The sequence below is a fragment of the Harpia harpyja genome, chromosome 1 (assembly GCF_026419915.1).
Source record: "Harpia harpyja isolate bHarHar1 chromosome 1, bHarHar1 primary haplotype, whole genome shotgun sequence".
In the NCBI taxonomy this organism is placed as follows: domain Eukaryota; kingdom Metazoa; phylum Chordata; class Aves; order Accipitriformes; family Accipitridae; genus Harpia; species Harpia harpyja.
Window position 1 is genome coordinate 8,328,447 of NC_068940.1, and position 20,138 is coordinate 8,348,584.

Genomic DNA, 20,138 nt, shown 5'->3' on the forward strand with positions numbered 1-20,138 from the left:
TACCAAGAAGGTGTTCAGCAAGTGTTGAACTTAAACCTATTGTGATTCTCTTACAAACTATCAAATCTGTTTATAATAGGGACTATCCAAGGCTAATGAGAACTGAAGCATGCATAAAGAACCAAAGTACCATCATCATTATCATTTCATGCTCTATAGAACTGTAGATGTTTGGTAAAAAGCCTCCTATTTTGAAACACGCTTGCTGATATTACTCCTTTTAAACTATTTTTCATGCATCCCTTACTTATTAAACAAGTTCCCTTGACATATGTGTTTATATATACAGTAAATACAGTACCAACATCAAACAGTAGCTGCATCACACAGAGATGAATCTAACCATAAAGTGCTGAAATTTTGGTCCAGAAGGAAGAAGGTGGTACTAAGACTTGATAATACATCAAAACTATATTTTCAAAATAAAATTGGTAAATTTGGTGCATTATTCAAGAAAGCAGTAAGTTCTTCACAACCATAAAATACATAAAAGATTATATATTTTCATGAAGCATTAATTAGTTCCTCTTTTTCACTCAAAAATCCAAACTATCAGGTTCCCTGTAAAATGCTAGTTTGTCTATATATATTCAGAACAAGGGATTTTTTACATTAATCTGGTTTAAATAAAATATATGTGTATATATATGTCATTAGTTTATTTTTATGAATTAATTTTATATATTAAAATCTCTATATAGATGCAAAACCCCTAAGTCAGTTTTAATGAAGATAGATGTATAAGTGCACACTTAAGTACAAATGCATTGTACTCAATGTATTATAAATAATTTCACATATGAACACCGTAAGTATTAGAGGGCTAGAATGAATTGCATTTTGCTGAAGAAGTTTGCAAGGTAGCAGTTTCCACTTGCCATTCAAAATAGGTCAGAAATTATACACTTGCAGACTGCTATTATAATCCATTTTTTAAAGTGAAAACTGTAATCATATCAGCAGCTATTAAAGGCTGATGACCTGCTTCTTCTAATACTAGTTTAATGCTTTCTAAATAGTAAATTGAATGATGATACTTAGCCTAGGGGGAAAAAATATCAGAAAAAAAGCCTGAGAAAGATTGCATTTTATAAACATGCACGTATAGCAATATATTTAGAAATTAATACCACTCCTTCCCTGCCCCCCAAAATAGAAGCTACTCAACTACTCAGTCATTACCAATGATATCTTTGTTTCAATGCTAGGAGAGTAACTGTCAGAGCCCAGAAACTGAGCTACCTTCTCATTCAAGGCGAGATCTAGAGGTCAGAGCCGAGGCTTATCACATAAGGCAGCACACAGACATGCCATTTGCACTTTCACTGTCCCTGCTACACTCATCATGAAGATGAATGCAAAACTCAGATTTTTCAGATCACTCCAAGATTTTTGTAAAGAGATTAAATAGGAAGTCCTGCAGTAAATCACTTCTCAGGTGTCATGCAGACTGGATTGCACCTAGCCAAGAGGTAACAGTACAAAAGAACAATAACTATAAAAGAGCTATGTTTAGAAGCAGTCATGAAAAATACTCCTCTAGGTATATTCACTTTTTGACTTGCAGAATTTAACAATGCCGCTATGAACTTGGAGTCTCCTGAAGTGTAAGACTCCTAAGAGAAACAAAACACTTGTCCAATATAGTCTTAAAAAAGTCACAGCGCAAAGAATTCTTAAAATAGAAGCTTGCAAAGCGCATTATAGTGTCAGAGCAAATCTGTCTCCATCCCGCTAGAGATGCTAGCTCGGTGATCCGCATGTAACTCCACCTATCTTTTAAGGCAAAAACAGTCCTAGTACCACTGCTTGTGGGCTTTAATGAAAAGTTCTGGCAATTGTCCAAGACTCTGGAAGGGAGGGCACAGAGCTTTTTAAATTTTCTTTTTAGGTCATGACACAAGAGATCACACTGATGTCCACTAACGCTCCATTTACAAACACAGAGGGAAGTCAGCAACTTGTACTTGAAAAAGGAAGGCACTTTAAAAACAATGCTACATTGTACAGAAACTTCATGTTTACACAAGTTATCTAACACTTTCCACAGAGCTTAGTAAAACATAAAACTGAGAAAATATCATGTACTGCGTGGAACTGAAAACCAAGGGTAAAACAGCATATATTTATCCATGGCAAATAGGCATTCCTAGCAAACAGAGATGTTTTAAAATGGAAGTTTTAAGGGAAATGAAAAAAAACCAAACATTTTTATTAAATATTATCCTGTCCCCTCTGCTTAGAATATGAAAGGGCATGTTCATCACAGAAATGAGCAGACTAAGTTGGAGGTCAGTGCATTTTAAAGTTAGTAAGTGATATTTGGAGCGTTTGTCATCTATGAAGGAATCCAAATTGGGTTCGGGACTTGAGATGTGGTTCAGCCTTCTGGCAATGGTAAAGTCAAAAAGCTTTCCCACATTTTTCTCAGACTTGTCCTTTTGAACAAAGTTAATGGTTATATACAATCTCGTGGCTTTATATAGAACTGTTTACAGTAGCCTTTGCCAGCACTCAGATGCCATATTGCCTTCTGTATCAAAATAGCAACTAAGAATGATGGGTAAGGACATCACTGGAACAAGGATCCAATTAACAGAATATGGCAAAATTGACATTTATATAACAAAGTTTCAGGTTAGTCATCAATGACTAAATTTATACCACAGAGCTATTAATTCTCACCCTCTGTAGATAGAAGAGCAGCGGTTTCCAAGAAACTCACAAAACCAACAGCTTATGAAAGAAACTTTTCTGCCCAACAGATTTCAGTAGAAGTTGTTCAATTACTCATATGTTCCTCCTCCCCAGTAATTTGTCAGAAAACAACTGACGCTAGACAAAATAAAAGATTGAACAGTATCACAACATAGGCAGACAGTATTTTCAGTGCTTATAGGATTTAAGAAAGCCTCTTTGCTGAATTAATACTAGAACAGTTTAAAACAATTAACAATGAGCTGGAGGCATACTAATTATTACAAAATAAAACTCCCAAACCACCCCACCCCAACAGACACTGGCCATTCAGGAATTTGTCTCTCTTTCTTGATGCTAATTCCTTCAACATGTTTACATGTAGAATCTCCTTGCACCCCCTCCATCAGGCAAGCCAAGCTCTCCTAGCATCTTGTGAAATAAGCTCTCATAACTCAATTGTTTCTCTAACACCTCTTCTCATTTGCAGCTGTTGACTGGAAATCTCATGATTGATCCATCCCCGGATGTTATTTACTCTGTTCACACTTGAATTAATCTCAACAGTTCATTTCTCAAGTGCAGCTTCATGACAGAGATTGTTTTCCTCCTAAATAATTTTCACTCAATAACCTGTCACTCGCAAAACTTTTTGGCTTGCTATTAACTACCAGAGGACAAAATCTATAAAATTATTATTACTTGCTGCATGTTTTACTGCTGTTAGAGTCACCTGTTCTCAACACTTAACCTTCATACTTCTGCTGCTGCCTGAACAAAATACAGAATGTCCAAGTTAAAACTGAATTAGATCTACTAAGTATTTCTCAAAGGCTAATATTACAGAGTCATATATATAATGTGTATCTTAAGCATAAGAATCATACTTAAAGAATGCTTTGCTTACAGAAGCATACTGGACTATTTCTTCCATTCAAAAAGCAGCAGTATACATGTTAAAATTACCACAGTACTCTCAATGTCAATTCAGAAAGCATCTATTTTTAAACTATCTTAAAGTGAAAATGTTGTCTTATTAGGATTATCTCCTCAGTTGAAATGTTGACTTTCAAGGACTGCAAAGAGGACTATACAGTAAGAATAGTGGCTTTGCTGAAATTCATTCATGATGTTTTTAATAATGCATTAAAAACACCTTTAGACATTGTCTTGCATTTTACAGCTTTCTTTCTAAAATAATTGGATTTCTTTTGTCTCCGAAATCCTCAAAGTTTCTAAATTTCTATGAGATATGACTTAAAATACATTCTTTCCTTGGTCTGCGTTAGATAAAACCTTTTCTGTTTTCTCTTTTGTTGCAGAGTTAGTCTGCAATTCTTCCATATACCAAATTCATTTTCACTTCATGAATTTTAAGACAATTAGACTGAATAATCGCTAATATGCAGGAGAAATCTTCAGTGGTACAAAAGCACCCTGAACTCTCTGTAGGGACAGAGAAAGAGAGGGAGAGAGAAGTACCTCTGCCAGACCTCTTCCCATCCTGTAACTAGCGGAAGTCTTCACACCAGTTATGATTCCCCAAACAAGCTGAAAATCAAGGACTTAGCTCTCTGTTCTGCCAGCCTTCCAACAGCTTTGCATCCAAAACATGTTTGGGTGTGATGAGAACCAGATACTAAATGACCGGTAGCACAACCCTCTAAATACGTACCACCAAGCACAAAGGGAAAATACATGTGTCACCTAAACCCCTAACGTGGATTGACTTCCTCCAGTCACGTAGGTTTGTGGAGACAGCAGCTGAAGCTGCAGGCCCTTCCTGAGGACCCTGCTCTCCAGCAAGTGCCAGAAGCTACCCTGCACATGAGATTAATTGCACAGACAACTAACTAGTACTGTTTAAAACAAAGGTAAAAAGCCCACCCTTCCAATACCATTGTAGGGTTAAACAGACTTTAAAAAAAATAAAGTACATTACACCTATGATTAAGGTTTAGGACAGTTGGGTCTGCAAAACTGCAATTCCCACATCACTGGTGAGCCACAAAACCTGAGCTTATCAAGTACTGCCAGTTCCATTTCCTACCCACGTGAATGCACAAGATATGCTGAAAACCACCCGATGTATTTTCAGTCTCCTCTGTGAAGTGGGGGTTTTTCACTTTACTGTTCGATAACCAGAGGAGAGATAATAAATCTATGAGAATTTAAGATTATGATCCAAGTTAAAACCCTCCTGAGCCAATGGAAACATTGGTGTGTGAGGTCTGGAGTGACTACATAATCATCTAATTAAGTCAGAAACTTATTCCTAGGAATGGCACCATTTCTGTTTGATTTAAAAGGAGACACAGCCAACTACATTTTGATCAAGTCTCATTTATACAACGTCAAAATAGCATTAGCTGGCTTCTATACAAAAGGAAAAAAGGGCTGAGTGACATCTCCACAAGATTTTCATTTCGCCTTAATCCATAGAGTAACCCGAGTGATTAAAAAGGAAACAATGTGTTCAGTTAGTCAAAACTGCCTCTTAACGTCTTTTGGTCTTAACTCACATACTCTATTAGAAATATGCAATTTAGAAATATTACATACATACAGAAGTGTTTTACTGATTTTTAAAATAGCTCACTTTTTAAGAATTTCATTATTTTTATTATTCAATGCAGTTTTCCAAAAGAATATTATTTCACCTGTTCAGTAAAAACAAATAAATCACTAAAAGGATGCCACACTAGCTACAATATTGAAGAATTACGTTTGTACAGTTTCAGCTCTAATGACCTGATACAATTTAACACGGCATACATAACACTCGTAAATAAAATAGTCAGAATCATTTACCAGAATATCCACATTTTTGTTCTATTTACTGAGCAAGAGTAGAGAAACATTCAGAATTCTTACATGCCCACATGCATGCTTCGGCCATGCGCCCTCTCCATCTGCACCATTAAAACCTGAGCAGAACAAGCAGTTTAATAACACACCACTGTGAAAGGCAGGACTGAGATTTATGTAAGGACATGCTATAAAGAAAGAAGAAATTATTTCTACTGCAGCTTTTAAAACAATTCTACTATTTCTGAACACTGTAAGAACCAGAATAGTATCATATTTGTAGCACCACTATAGAAAGAAATAGTGCCATGTCGAGAAATGTAAAAAGCATATCATCTATTACTGTACATTTATTTAGCTACAAATCAAACTGATGAAATGTCTGCACTTACATTTCTAACATGTAATAAAATAGAAGCAGCATGCCAGAAGAAAGAATACTGTCATTATGAAACTGTTCAAAAATTCATTCGCACCAAGGTGCAGTCACAGGCCACAAAAGCCTACAGCATTTGGTCTTTCAGCACCCCGGAAAGTATTACATCTGATCTTGTTAGAGAAAAGCAATCTTTTTAAAAGCAGGTAAACGAGTATTTCTTAATTTCTCATTAACCTCAGCCTATGTAGATGGTGAACAAACAGATTATCATAAAAATATAATAAACCATCTTTAGTTTTGCATTACTTATTTCTGTCACCAAGCTATAGAAGAAAATGGGGTTTTTTACATCACATTAGAATGATCCTGGTTACCATAGAGGTGCTAACCTTTCCAATATTAATGTTGATACTAAAGCTTCTACTTACTGCTACCTCTTGCCAGCAGTAGCTGGAGGACTGATATTGCTAAAGTTCACATTTCTGAAATATTCTCCAATTCTATATTCTAATCTTTATAGAAGTATAATTTCAAGGTTGGCCCCCGCCCTATGCACAAAATAGCTATTCTACTGTCCAGGATATGATTGCAAATAAGGAGAAAAAGAAAGATTCACAGCTGTGCCCCCAATTCACCATACTTCCATTTCAATTTCAGGAAACAACAAGAAAAAAAAAAAAGACAACTTCTGTCAATATGTAGAAAGTAGTTAAGGATTCAAAATGGATTATACCGGTAGTCTACATATTGCTTGCAAAACTGACAATTCTGAGTGCAAACTGGTCACACCAAATTTAGCAGAACAGAGGGTAAATTTTGCCATCTTTAAGTAAACAGTCAACTGTTCTCTATAGATTTATGGAAAACAACTCATTTTGATAAATGAAGTATTTCTAATTAGTACAAATGTAAAGAGTTCTCCCATATCAGATGAATTGTTTAACACAAAATATTCAACTTTACTTTACATTGTTATTTAACAATGAAAATCAAATTTAGTGGTAAGAACTACAACTCATAGGTAGAGCCTTGATAAAGGCATGCTCCAACAGGTTATTAAAATAATATAGTAGTTCAATTTACTCTTATCTTTTGGTCCTGGACACCAACTGAAAAAAATCCACATGAATGATAACAGAAAAAAACCTCTTCCAGTGGTTATATAAAAGAACATAAAAAGAAACAGAGTAGAAATCCACATCTTATTTCTATTTAAATTAATGCACAGTTCTAAAAATAATTAGCTACAAATTAACAGCATAAAAGTGTTATTAATTGCATTATTAAGAACATTGTTTCATATGACATAGGATGCTCGTATCGATGTAAATAACATTAATTGATAAAACAGTCTATTTTTAAATGAAGCATTTATTATTTTATTTATCTGAAGGAAACTAAGAATTAGCATGACTGCATCTATACTAATGAATTCACTGCTCTATTTTTTTATATTCGGTTTTATCTTCAGATAATAATTCTCTGTTTCCCCTCATCCTCTAGTATCACCCCACCCTTAGACAAGTCTGCTTGCATTTTAGCTAACAAGGTATCTGTGTATTTGTATTCTTTTACTAATGCTGATTAATATTACCTTGACAATAATGCAAAGCGACAGACAAAAGCAAAGCAATAAACAAAAGCCCTGACAAAATAGACATTAAGTCACTATTTCTTCCAAATTTGCTAAATCAAGTTGATAATTAACCTCTCATTGATAGCACACCCTTTACAAAACAGGCAATGATGATAACTGAGGAAATTAATTAAGCTAACTTTAATTTCATTTTGCATTTTACATTAGCTTGGCAAATTAAGCTGACAAATAATAAAGATGATAATAAAGTTCCACCTACATGAATTCTTCTGAGTATTCTCAGTGGCTCCCGGAGATGACATGGCAGTAAGAAATAAGCAAGTAAAAAGAAACACAGTACTGGTCAAGTGAAAGCTCCAGTTACCAAGCAGCCCCACTGATGTGCATCTTCATTGATGTAGAACAAAGACCGATGCTAGAAGGCTGCTTTTTCAAAGCAGTAATACCGCGACTGCCAGTTTTCAATGGGTCACTCGCACACAGAGGCATACACATGGATACTTCAACTCAGCGCCTTTCCAGAACCTGAACACAGGCTACCAGCAGCTGGGCTATACCAGAAATGCACGCATGTATTTGGGAAGGTACCACATGCTGCTAAATAAAGGGGTGCTAGAAAGAGAGAAATCCTCCCAGCAGGTTGTAATCTGATGACATGCAGTTACAGCATGTGCTTATTTGGCAGAGAGCTGGAAGCGTTTGAAAATGATTTAGAAGCAAGGAAAAAGGTACGGAAGGCTTCCGAATTCTTTTTTTATTAGGCGACATTCACAAGGCTCTCCCTTCAAAGTATTTTTCCTTAACGTGGCTTAGCGCAGATACCCCACAAACCAGATTACATACTATTCTTACTTCACACATAAAATATTAAAAATCTTGGATGTTATTTTAAATAAATTAGGAACAGTCTTCTCTACTGAAAACTGAATTTTTTGTATTACATATCCAGACTACATTTTCATCAAAAATTGAAAAAATGGCTATGCAGTTAAAAAAAAAAAAACAGAAAGAGCATATGACTGAGAATCTGTGGTTATGGTGATGCTGCAGTTACACAACGGTGCATTTATGTTTCAAAAACTGTAAGGCATTGCGCAGAATTGGGAACGCTGGCATGCGTTGCCTCTTCAGTTTAGGAGGGTGTGCAGTGCTGCCCAAAACCACGATAGCTGTAACAATTCCTTTCTTTTACTTAAAAAGATCACATTTTGAAAAGCTTCTTCACGACAATTACCAAAATACAGAGTACAGACAAAAGGGAATTATGTAACAAATACTTCTCCAACCATCATCATTAGAGGAAAAATTACCAAGAATGCATGGGCCTACGAAACTCGGTTTTATTTCACTGGTGAAAATAACACCAAAAATATATATAGGAAAGATTAAAAAAATAATAATAATCACGAGATAAGCCTGCCTGCAGTCTGGACTTCAGTAATTAAAGGATGAATTCAAGTTAGAGCTGCAGACAAAATAGGCTTCTGTTTTTTCCACGTCAGTCATTTAAGCATTATAGACAATTAAAATATTACACCTTTAAATGTTTTCCCTTCTACATAAACTCAGTATGACAGGACTTATGTTCCCATGAAATTTTTTCCTATTCTCTACACAGTTAGCTATTCACCCTGGCAATAGCCACAGAAAATCTCTATTGTTGCACTGGCCTCCTCCACTCCTTACTAAACCAGAACTCTGCAAGGCTGACTCCAGCACAGGACCAACTTCTACTGCAGCCAACAGGAGCTGTACCTGCACATCCAAGAGCCATCTTATTTTTAGCGGCAGTGATGCCAAAATTGTTGTGATACATCTGACCTCCAAAAGGGCTTTTGACTTAGTGCAACGTTAGAATACAAAAAGACTAGGACTCAAGGAAAAAGAGAAAGCCACATAAATGCATCGATATTAAAATTTGTTGGGAGAATAAACTAGCTCCCTCAAAATACAAAGCAACGTAAGACAGGATGAAAGAGCATAAGAGTGCCACATTAAAAAACCCACAAGATTCTCTAAAAATACATGTAGATGAAGCAGAATTTTAAAAAAAAGAAGAAAGCGTTCCTACCCTCCACTCTCTCCCAGTCAGAATTAGCATTAAAAAACCTAATAAACACAAGGTTTCAGAAGTATCTGTAACATTAGCATTCTATGGGTTACATTAACTCATTGTCTGAATACTACTTTCAGGTGATAGCCATCATATAAAATCCTGAAATCTAGCTGAGCAAAGAGATTACAAACAAACAGCAGTATCAAATTTGTAACAAAGTTACATTATAGCCAAAACACACAACAAATAAAAAGTAAAAAAAGCATTTAAAGCATTAAACCATTAGTGGTTTGAGGTGCAAGAAGCGACAAACCCAAAAACTATCTTTGATCAGCTGAGTTGCAAGGGCGCACAATATTTGTTCCAAGGAAATCTGATTATCTAGTTTGTCCGTAAATAATCTGGTGTCTCTATAGCATCCCTTTCTAACCTTTAGATTTCCTTTAGAAACTCTACTCCCTATTTACAGCTTTGAAAATTCAGACCCATTTCCAATATATATAACCCCTTAGAAATGGATGCCATTTTACAGTTGACCAAGATCCACCCAAGCCTATATTGCCACTATCAAAGAAGCCCTGTTTTTCCCCCACCAGCTGAAAACTGATCAAAAACGGGCAGAGGGGAAATAGGTTTCCATCATATCAGATTACTAATCCAGGTGACAGTGCAGCCCACCTTTTGGCAAAGCATAATGGGAAATAACATTCTGAGGTAGCAATTCAAGATGAAGTTGTAGATAATTTTGTTTCTACAGTTTAAATACACTAAAAAACTCTGTTTCTCCCCCCCCGAAACCTAAATTCTATTTCATATATAGAAAATACAGTCTGTCCTGAACACTTGATACTTGTAGACATTAACCTATTAGGTAACTAATTTATTTCCAGTCATCTGCAAAATAAATGCATACACAAGATACTACCCATTGTAGATTGCTTCACCCCAGAGATACTACTTAATCCAGCAGATGTTTTGTTGTCTTGTCAAAGGCAGCTAATAAATTTTCAACTACACTTAATGTTCAATAGAAGAGTGTTGCCAATAGGAAAAAAAGTCATGTTTAGGGGGTCAGCAAGAGGCAAGCAATTGCTTTTATGCGTTATCACATGCAGTCTCTGTCAAGACAAAACTGAAAACTTCCACTGTTCTTGGGTATGTATTCATATATAGAACAAGTTCTGAAAGTATGTCATTAAGTCTGATAATTCAGCCAAATTGAATCAGATGTGTGCAACTCAGCACCATCCACCTGTGGGCTACAGAAATGTGTATTTGAAAGCTTTTACATCCCAGTGCTGGTGATATCTGCCCTGATGTATAAAGACTCAATTATTTTCTGGGGAGGATTGAAATCAGTGAAAGATCTAAAGTGAACCTTCCTTAAATTTCTCTATTTAAAAGGATTTTAAAACATTTTTTTCTTTAAAAGGCTTGACTTGAAGTCCATACCTATTTCAAGGAAGGCAAAAAAGAGGACAGAAGTTACAAGTGGCTAGATTCAGATCTAGAAACTTTTAAAATGTGTCCTGAGAGGTAAACAGATGTGAGAGTCTGCAAACTTGAACACAAAAAGCTAAATCAAAAGCAAAGTAGCTATAAGGACACTTTATCATTTGTTTTTCTTCTCCATCTGTCTCATTCTATTACACTATAACAAAAGATTTCAGTAGTTAAAACTTATTTGCCTTTCACTCAAGGTTTGACTAGAAGTGCCCAAGCCTCAAATCTTTCCATTCTCAAGAGAATGGTTACCATGTATGGGAGTCTTGGTCAATTCTTGCCACAGACAACACAGGACATCCAAAGTTGCAAGGTTCTCCTCCCATAGCCAGGATGGGAAAGAAGCTGGCAACACACATTATTAACTAGAAATCTATCAGTATATTTTCAGCTCATAGCAAAATAATGAGGAAAAACCCTGAATATCCTTGAAATTTTAACTCCACCTTAGCTTTATTACAATAGAAATAAGCAATTGTTTCCTAACTGTTTTCCGGTATGCCAAAATAAGAGTTGTCTTCTTTTATATCTGTGCTACAAGGTTTAAACATTGAAGTTTTTGACAATGGTCACCTAAATAAATTCTAAAACAATCAGGAAATACTCATAGCAGAAGCACTGCCTATCTCCCACAGCATGTTTGGAAGAGGCACCCAAATAACAAAAGACATCCTCCCTCCCCTATTCAAATGAGTCATTGAAATGCAAAATCACAAAATACAACATTAAATTAGAACTTTCATTATTAACCAACTTGGTTATGGACACAATTTGCCAACAAAAAATTCCTCACAGTAATGAAACTGTGCATGTTCCTAATGTGACAGGCTCTAGGGCTCTGAGGTAGTAGTATATTTGGAAATGTTAATGAACTCCACGTGGCTGGTATGATTTTCTACCACAATGTCATCTACTCTTGCTCACAAGAAACATACAGGATTGTGTGCTCAAAATTACAGAACAACTTCTAGAACAACTACATCATTGAATGTACGAGCTTTGTCAACCACGAGCTGTGAAGATCTCTGTTGCATATTACCCATGCATCTGGAAGACAACATGAAGATTAGGAAAAAGTTGTTTATTTTGACAGCCATGAGAATACAGCACGATAAAGAGGATCCCTAGACTGGAAGAAAAAAAAAAATCAGTTTGACACACTATCTGTTGAGGCAAGTAGATTTCAAAAAAAGGAGAACAAAGGGATGGAGGCAACAGACTGCTCCAAACATCATGTACACTTAGAGAAGGGAACAGTAAAAGCCAGGAAATTAAAGTTTATCTACAAACATATTTAAGCTACTGGTAAAAGGTCTGGAAAACTGCAATTTCAACAGAAGCTTCTTACATGCATGAAGAGGGATGACAAAAGATCTGCATATCAAATGTGACCCAGTGACTTGATTTAGAAGAGAAAAGCAAGAAAAAACACCTCTTTACTTCACCAGCCTCCTTCTCAGAAAGAGTATTTTGACAAAGCTTTTAAAACTTATCAGGACTGGTTTGGGAGAGATCTCTGATGCAAAGAGCTGAAAATATATTTTGTTGTATTGTAAATAGAAGTGCTGAAAATGGTCATATGACCAATTTCCCTGAGCTTGAATGAAACTAATCCTGTTAAAGCTTAGAAATATGCATGACTCAGTAGTCAAAGCCATGTGTGTATCTGCCCTTACAAAGTTTCTGCCACCTTTTATTGTCCGAAAGTGCTGTGTTGCTGATTTCCAAATGGCCTCTACTGCTTTAGTTTTCTTTCCAGAAACAAACTCAAAACACTTCATCCTAAACTTTTTTTTAAATAAAAAGGGACTTTTAGAAGCAATTTTTAAATCTATCACGTATATAGTTCCCATTTGGACAAAGCCTGAAGTAAACTCAGCAGCATGTTATTGCCATTGTGCAATTCTACTACTTTTATAACTTTTTTTTTTTTCCCATTATCTACCTCACTGCTCTGCTTCACTCTTCCATCTTGTAAAGAGATTAACAGTATTCTGTAAATATTTACTACACAGTCCTGGCTGTGCTGGAACAGAAGAAATATTAACTTTAAAAAAAATATATGAAAAAAAATTGTACCATGTGCATAGAAGAATGGTGGAATGATTTCAAAACTCAGTGCAGTCATGAATGTACTAGGTTTCAAGTATCAAGAGAAAATAACCACATATTTGCTATCTAATTTCTAGTTTCTCAGCTGTAAAAATGATACACACCCTTTCTAAACCACATAAGAGTACAGTCTATCAAATACTAAAAACAAATACACACTTACACAAATTTCAACTGAAATAAATTCTACTGTTGCGAGAAATTGCCAAGATCCACAACAGACACAACAGGACTTTTTTTTTTTTTTTTTTTTTTCCCCAGCAGCTTTATAAGCCTCAGCCAGGACAGGACAGCACAGGGCATAAGCAAGCTCCTGCAAGCAGTTCTCCAAACATCAGAATTGATGCACGCTAGGAAGAAACTTGCAGGCTACTTCATATGGCATACCTAATGTTTTCATCCATAAATCTATCACCTTTGAGAGCTTTGCTCTCTGGAAGATAAATTACTAAAAAAAATAAACTGGACAATGCTTGAGATGTTTTGTCCTAATGCACACTCACACTTCAGGTACACAAATGCCAGTGTTGTAGCAGAGTATCAACAGGGACATCACACAACTCTGCCTTCTTCAGAGAGAGATCCTTATTACAAGAAAGCAGGAAAGCTTCTAACCTTCACTTTCTCAGCATCACAGATATTTAAACAATATCTTACGTTTACATTGTAATAGAAACCCCTTGAGGTTAGAAGGGATGAGACTGGAGAGGTTTGTTCTGCCTCTATACACCATGGGTACAGCAAACAACAAAGGAGAATGTCTGGCCCTGTAAACAGTCTTAACACAAAAGGAAGAAAAATAAAATCTACTTTTCATGATGAAAGAGAGTACAATCTGCAATACAAATGTGAAAAAGGCAGGAACAAATTCTAAAACAGTATCTCCACTAACAAATACAAAAATAATTCATCATTTCTTAAAATAGTGTTATGTACTTATTTCATGCTACTTAAAGGTAATAACATCAACAAGCAAGAGTGTTAGTGGATTCTCAACACTTTTCAATGCTGCAAACAGGTATATACACTGAGCTTTGTTTTGAGCCCCTTGTTGATGACACCTGGTACCCTCAAAGAATATACCACTTTGTACCTTAGCGCACACAGTATGAAGATTTAAATGAAACCAGAAACAATTCTGTTTCTTGATTATGTGAAGGTTGATTTTGTTTCAAACAAGTCTTTCATAAATATTAGGTATACAAGGGCACTTAAAATGTTTGCAAGTTTATATACATTTGAAGATTTCACAAGTTTACTGTGGTCCCATCCAGACTACACCTGTGCATCTATATCTGTTTATATTTATACATATACAAAACTCCAGGAAACTAAAGTTTTAAAACACATCCGAGACCTGTGAAGGTGCCCCCTGCCTTGTGAGCCAGACCTGCATTCTCATGGTCAGTGCCAATATACAATTAGTATTTTTTCTGTATTCATTGTGAAATTGATGGGATGCATCACTGAATTCAAGTTTCCAGTGATGTGCTATTTTGATCCTCAAACTATACCAGTTTCTTAATTCCAGTAAAACCTACTTTCTATCCTGAGCAAGGCATGAGAACTCGGCACTAGTGCATGTGAGAGTTATATTTGGACACTGAAAAACATGCATACAACCCTCTTTTTACTCCCTTTAGCGAACATATTTAAGGAATGTTGTTGTGGTACTTCAATTTCTGCAGAATCAGATAGAATGAACTTACATATTTATGAAATACATTTTTATGCAAGACATTTACCATCCATAATCTGGAAGCCAATACTTTTTAGCATATGGTATTCAAATTCACAAATAACAACTTACTGTTACGAAAACTGGCATTTCTGTTCTTTTCCATTAAAACACAATTTAATGTACAACGGTTTCAACTGCACATGCATTGAAAGATGCAAGTGTATATAAAGGTACTTGAAACAGTTGTTCTTTCCTAGCCCCTGCACTGGCTATTTTATTAACTGAATGTTTAAGAACACATTTGACTCTGGGCAGGTATGCAAGGATGAATTAGTTGAGGATGTAGTCTATACTTGCAATATAAAAATGTAAAGAATCATCTACCCAACCACTTAACATATTTCAGCTGGAACCAACCTTTCTTGAATACAACAAACCATCTTTATAAGCAAGATAAGATTTTATTTATAAAAGCTTTACATAATGGTCCTAATACTTCCTCACCTCAACCTTAAAATGTGTTAGGTAACGTACCACTAGAAATATTTGGGTTTTAGATGACCGTGTTACATTGGTAACTTAGACATGCTTCCTGCTCTTGCTGTTGCCTTTTCCTTCTTCTGTGCCAGGATTTCTCTGGCCATCTACTGAGTTATTTCAGCATGCTTCATCAACCGAAACTAAACCAAACCAAATGACAGATCATTTTCTGCACAAATCTAGTGAGCCTTGGAAGTAGCCTAAAACAGAAAAATGCAAGGACAAGCCACCAGTTAGATTGGGCAAAGCTGCTGTAGAACCGAAACATCTGTCACTACGTAATCATGAATCCTTCATGACCAGGAAGCTCTTACTCTCCCTGTTCCTGATCAGCTGATAAAATATATACTAGATTCTCAGAAATTGGCTGAAGGTCCAAAAGGCTGGAAAAAGACTGACTGAAGCCAATCTAATGAACACTTCTATTTCACAATCCAGGTTAACAACAAAAATTCCAAGTAGCATCAGGTCTGAGAAAGAACAACTTGGTAAGCAAGAAACCATAAAAACATTTTCTCCAAGCATGTATTTCCAATCAGCCATGCACCTGCTTTTTATTAGTTTAATCTCAATTTCCTGGGAAAATGTCAGGCAAGACAGTTAAAGTTTTTGCCAAAGTCAAAATATGGTATCTATTGTTTATTTTAAAGCATATTGTTGTCATCTTACAGAAAGAATTTAGACTTGCTTGATATAACTATTCTTGAGAGTTTGTTAGCTATTAGTCCTCTCTTCTGTCAGGTACAAGCTTGTCCATCTCTTCATTGCACGAAAAAACACAGAAATTCGGCTGACTGATGTTCAATACCCATTTTTAATAATCTGTCACTCTGCCTGTGCTTTTCCGGCCTTCCGTAGCTTCTGCCAATACTTTTGAGTATAAATTTGATCAGTTGGTTCAAAAATGTCCAACACACCTACAGTACCCTCTAACCTGGTCCTTCCTTGTTATAGCATGAGATCCTACTCCTTTCCCATTGATATGGGCTGCATTAGCCACAGACTGCTGTTGAACTTTTCAGCGAAGAAACACGCAAAGACTTTGGCTTTTTTCTTGGCATCTGTTTGCAATTTTCCCTCTTAGTAAACTAAAAAACCCTTTCTTGGCTACCAAGACAAGCCTTGTCTACCCAGTACAAGCCTTTCATAACTAGTATTGGAAATCTGTATGCCTCTGTCGCTGTTACAGAACCAGTTACTTAGTCTGGTATAAATTTCAAGGTCAACACACAGCTAACACCTTCCTCTTCCATGAAAATAACTGTCTTTGTAAAATACTTACTGTCAAATAAAGTTACAATCTCTATTGGAAAAACAAGAAGCCAAGAGAGAAATAACTCTGGAAACCATCCTCCTGGCTTCCAGAAACTCACTTAAAATGCCTAATCCATACAAACAAAAAAAACAGGATTCACTATTCTCACAAGCATCAGGTACTACAAAGTAGCTGCCTTGCTTTGGAACAGAATGAGCTTAGCATTATCTTTCGTTTTGTATTGAGCTAGTCTGTGTTGAAAGCTGTCAAATCAATCTAAAAAAGGGTTGTTATGGTAAGCTACAGATAAAGTGACATTTTACATAATCTGTGTTGCTTGTCTGTTAACGTTAGCTTTATTATTTTCCTTTTTTAGCTAAAGATGAGAGAGTAATGAACTGAAAAGGCAAAGAGGAATGCAGCTGATAGAAATTTCCATCACTTCTTTCAATTTCAAGAGACAATTAATTGACATAAGTCAATGTACTTGACTTCATTCTCATAAATAAAGACTAGTCACAAACCACAGTCACACCTTATTCAAAGCAAAAGATAATAGCAATTGTCAAGCTGATCAAACATTAAAATTAGTAGGTAGAGTAAGCCTGAATTTAAGATTTACTGAAAATGGTAGTGTGTTCCATCTATGCACCACAGACAAAGCAATAATACATGACAGATTTTCTAGCCATTTCATATTATGTAGGACAGATATTTGTATATACCTTGTAGATACCTGTATATCCAACAAGTTGAGCTACAAAAATTGCATTTGTCTGATGTAACATAATACTGTGAAATTTCCTAGAAATAGCTAGACAAAAGTCTAACAAGTAACAGCCTGCGACTCATGTCAAAAACACATTCATGCTAGAAAAGACATCAACTAGTTGAACACAAAGCCCTTAACTTCCAAAACTGAACAGCAAGAGAAAGGCTTGAATTAGATACAGAATCTCTGAAACCTAGCTAAGACAACAGAACCATCTGTGTTCTTCCTACACTTACGACTCTCCCAAAGAAACCAGTAGCAAGAACAGGTAAACTGAATAATAAACAGCCTCCTGGGGTGGCACAAAATTAACATTGTCAAATGTAGAACTGGAACAGCTCCTTACTAGTTTCACTTAATACAAGAGTTACTGTAACTCTTGCAAACATTCAAGTAGAAAATTAAAAATAGAATTTACCTTTGAAGGTCTCAAGTTCCTTCCTGTTGGAGAAAAGCAGAATTAAAAAAAAAATATTATTAGAAATACTACATCTAGAACTACAGGAGATATTTTACATGGTTTAAGACTCATTAAAAGATGAAAAAACAAAGAATTTGATTATCATCATATATAAGGATAATATTACTATGTGTGTTTATCTAAAGCAAACACTATCAACCTGTTTAGAAATTAGGCTACCACGTATTTATAAACATGTACAATTACACAAAATATTGCACATTTATATCTAGCCACATAATTTCTAGATACACTGTTGCAAAAATAACCAAGACTTCTTAAGGCTTTAGGTACTAAAACATCCACTGCTTAGCAGAGCTTTGCCAATTTATAGCACAGTGAATAACAATTAGTGTTCCATCTTCATCAATGCTATTCAAAACCCTTTTGGCAACAGTGAAGGAGAAAAATTTGACAATACCACTGACTCAGTTACAACACACTTTAAAGGCAACAGAGGTATATAGTGACATTCCTCAGAGGAGAGGATTTTGAAGTACAGAAAGTGACAGATAACCCACAACACTCACATACCAGAAAGCTAAGAAATGAAGTCAACAGCAATAGTATATTTTTTCCTTCATACCAGGCCACCTTCCACTTTTCATAGTTATGCAATTGTGAATGCAAAGGCTATAAAACTAAGGGAAATATTCTCGGTTTTTAGGAAACTGCAAAATGCTCCATTTCCCATCGCTACAAAGTAGTGATTTATCATTAATTTAGATGCTAAAGAAGAATCAAAGTAATAGCTTAGATAAGGCAGAATGCTGGCCTTTTCCTTACAAAATGCTCATTTATAACGAACATCTTTTCAGTCTGTGCCTTGCAGACTGCCTAGTTAGATTCTGAATTTTGAAAGCAAAAGTGATTATAAGAAAAATAAATTAAAGAAAGGACCGAACTCACAGTTGTCCAGATAAATGATTCTATTCACTATCCATAGCCTAAAGCATGCTTCAGTCATTACTGAGTCACCTACCACACTGTTTCACAATACATATGCTATACCATAATAACTCCTTCTCCTCCCTAATAGATGATGCAATGCAGCATTTATTCTTGCATCAAGAACTGACAAAACTGTTTCAAGCCTGAAACAACTTACTTTCTAAGCAGGACAAAACTATTCTAAAAGAAGCAAGAGAATTCGTTTACCTCCACATTTTCAGTGAACATCCCACTTTTGTCACCAAATGTCAAATACAGGGTTTTGAAAGAATGGGTGCTTTACCAGGAAATAGGCTACAGTGTTATTTACAGTAGAGAAGCCTATTAGTTGTAACTTCCTGTGAGTATCTATTTCCCTTCCTGCTTCTCCTACATCCCTTTCCCTAGCCAGTTTCTCCCTTTTTTACCAGGGAATAAGCTACTTCACAGCACCTGTGATTTGCAGGTTCATACCCTAATAAATTTTTCCTACCTTGCATACTCTAAATATAATTAAAAAATTCTTAAACACTCTCACAAGTTGCACTCATTTTTTAATAATGGCATACTAACTGAGAAAACAACAATCACAGGAAATGCTTGTTTTCCACAGACTGAAACAAAACCATACTGAGGAAACATCTTGTGAAAGTAAGAGGAAAAAACCTACGCTACTTGCACCTAGAATCAGGAGGTCTTATGCCACTTATCTCCAAAAGGGAAGACAAAAAAATTACTCATTGTGTTCAAACAGATTAGCAAACAAGATGCTAATACAGTAACCAACTGACAATGATATTCATTGCTTTTGTCTAAAACCCCACAATTTTCCCTTTCAAAATCCATTTCCAGGGTTGATGCATTAAGCTGCTGTTACTATATCCATATATGTAATTGCCATTCATTAAGAAAGTTGGAAATTAATATTTGACAACACTTTTTTTTTTTTTTGAACACATACCTCTGAAAAATTTAAAATATCTACAATTAGCATACAGTAAAAATACAGATTTGGAATTTAAGGATCTGCATTACCTAGTATCCTCATACCAATTAAGATCCAAAGATTGATGATTCTTTATATTTTAGACAACATGAATGAATCAATTGCATCTTGTGGTTTCTCACAACACTCTTAAAACATATATTTAGAAATATATATTAAAAAACACACTCATTGAAAATATGCTCTGCATCAGCAACATGAAGGATTTTTTTCTTTTTTATTTAATCACGTTATCCAAATAAAAACTTGAAGTTTTAAAATTTTAATCCTAAATCTCGTTCATCATCAGCTTTGGTAAGAACCAGACACTAAACTTAAAGTAGAAAGGAGACTATGACTTGT

General features: G+C 35.5%; 1 protein-coding gene across 2 annotated transcripts in view; it reads right to left on the reverse strand.

Moving 5' to 3' along the window:
• Window positions 1-20,138, reverse strand: part of DTNBP1 (dystrobrevin binding protein 1) — a 77,185-nt gene that overhangs the window by 28,301 nt on the left and 28,746 nt on the right. The window contains exon 7 of one of the 2 annotated variants that reach the window (XM_052810815.1): window positions 17,819-17,841. The exons of the other annotated variant lie outside the window; for it this stretch is intronic. Coding sequence (XP_052666775.1) covers window positions 17,819-17,841 — 23 coding nt within the window. The remainder of the gene's footprint in view (window positions 1-17,818; window positions 17,842-20,138) is intronic. 2 annotated transcript variants of the gene reach the window in all.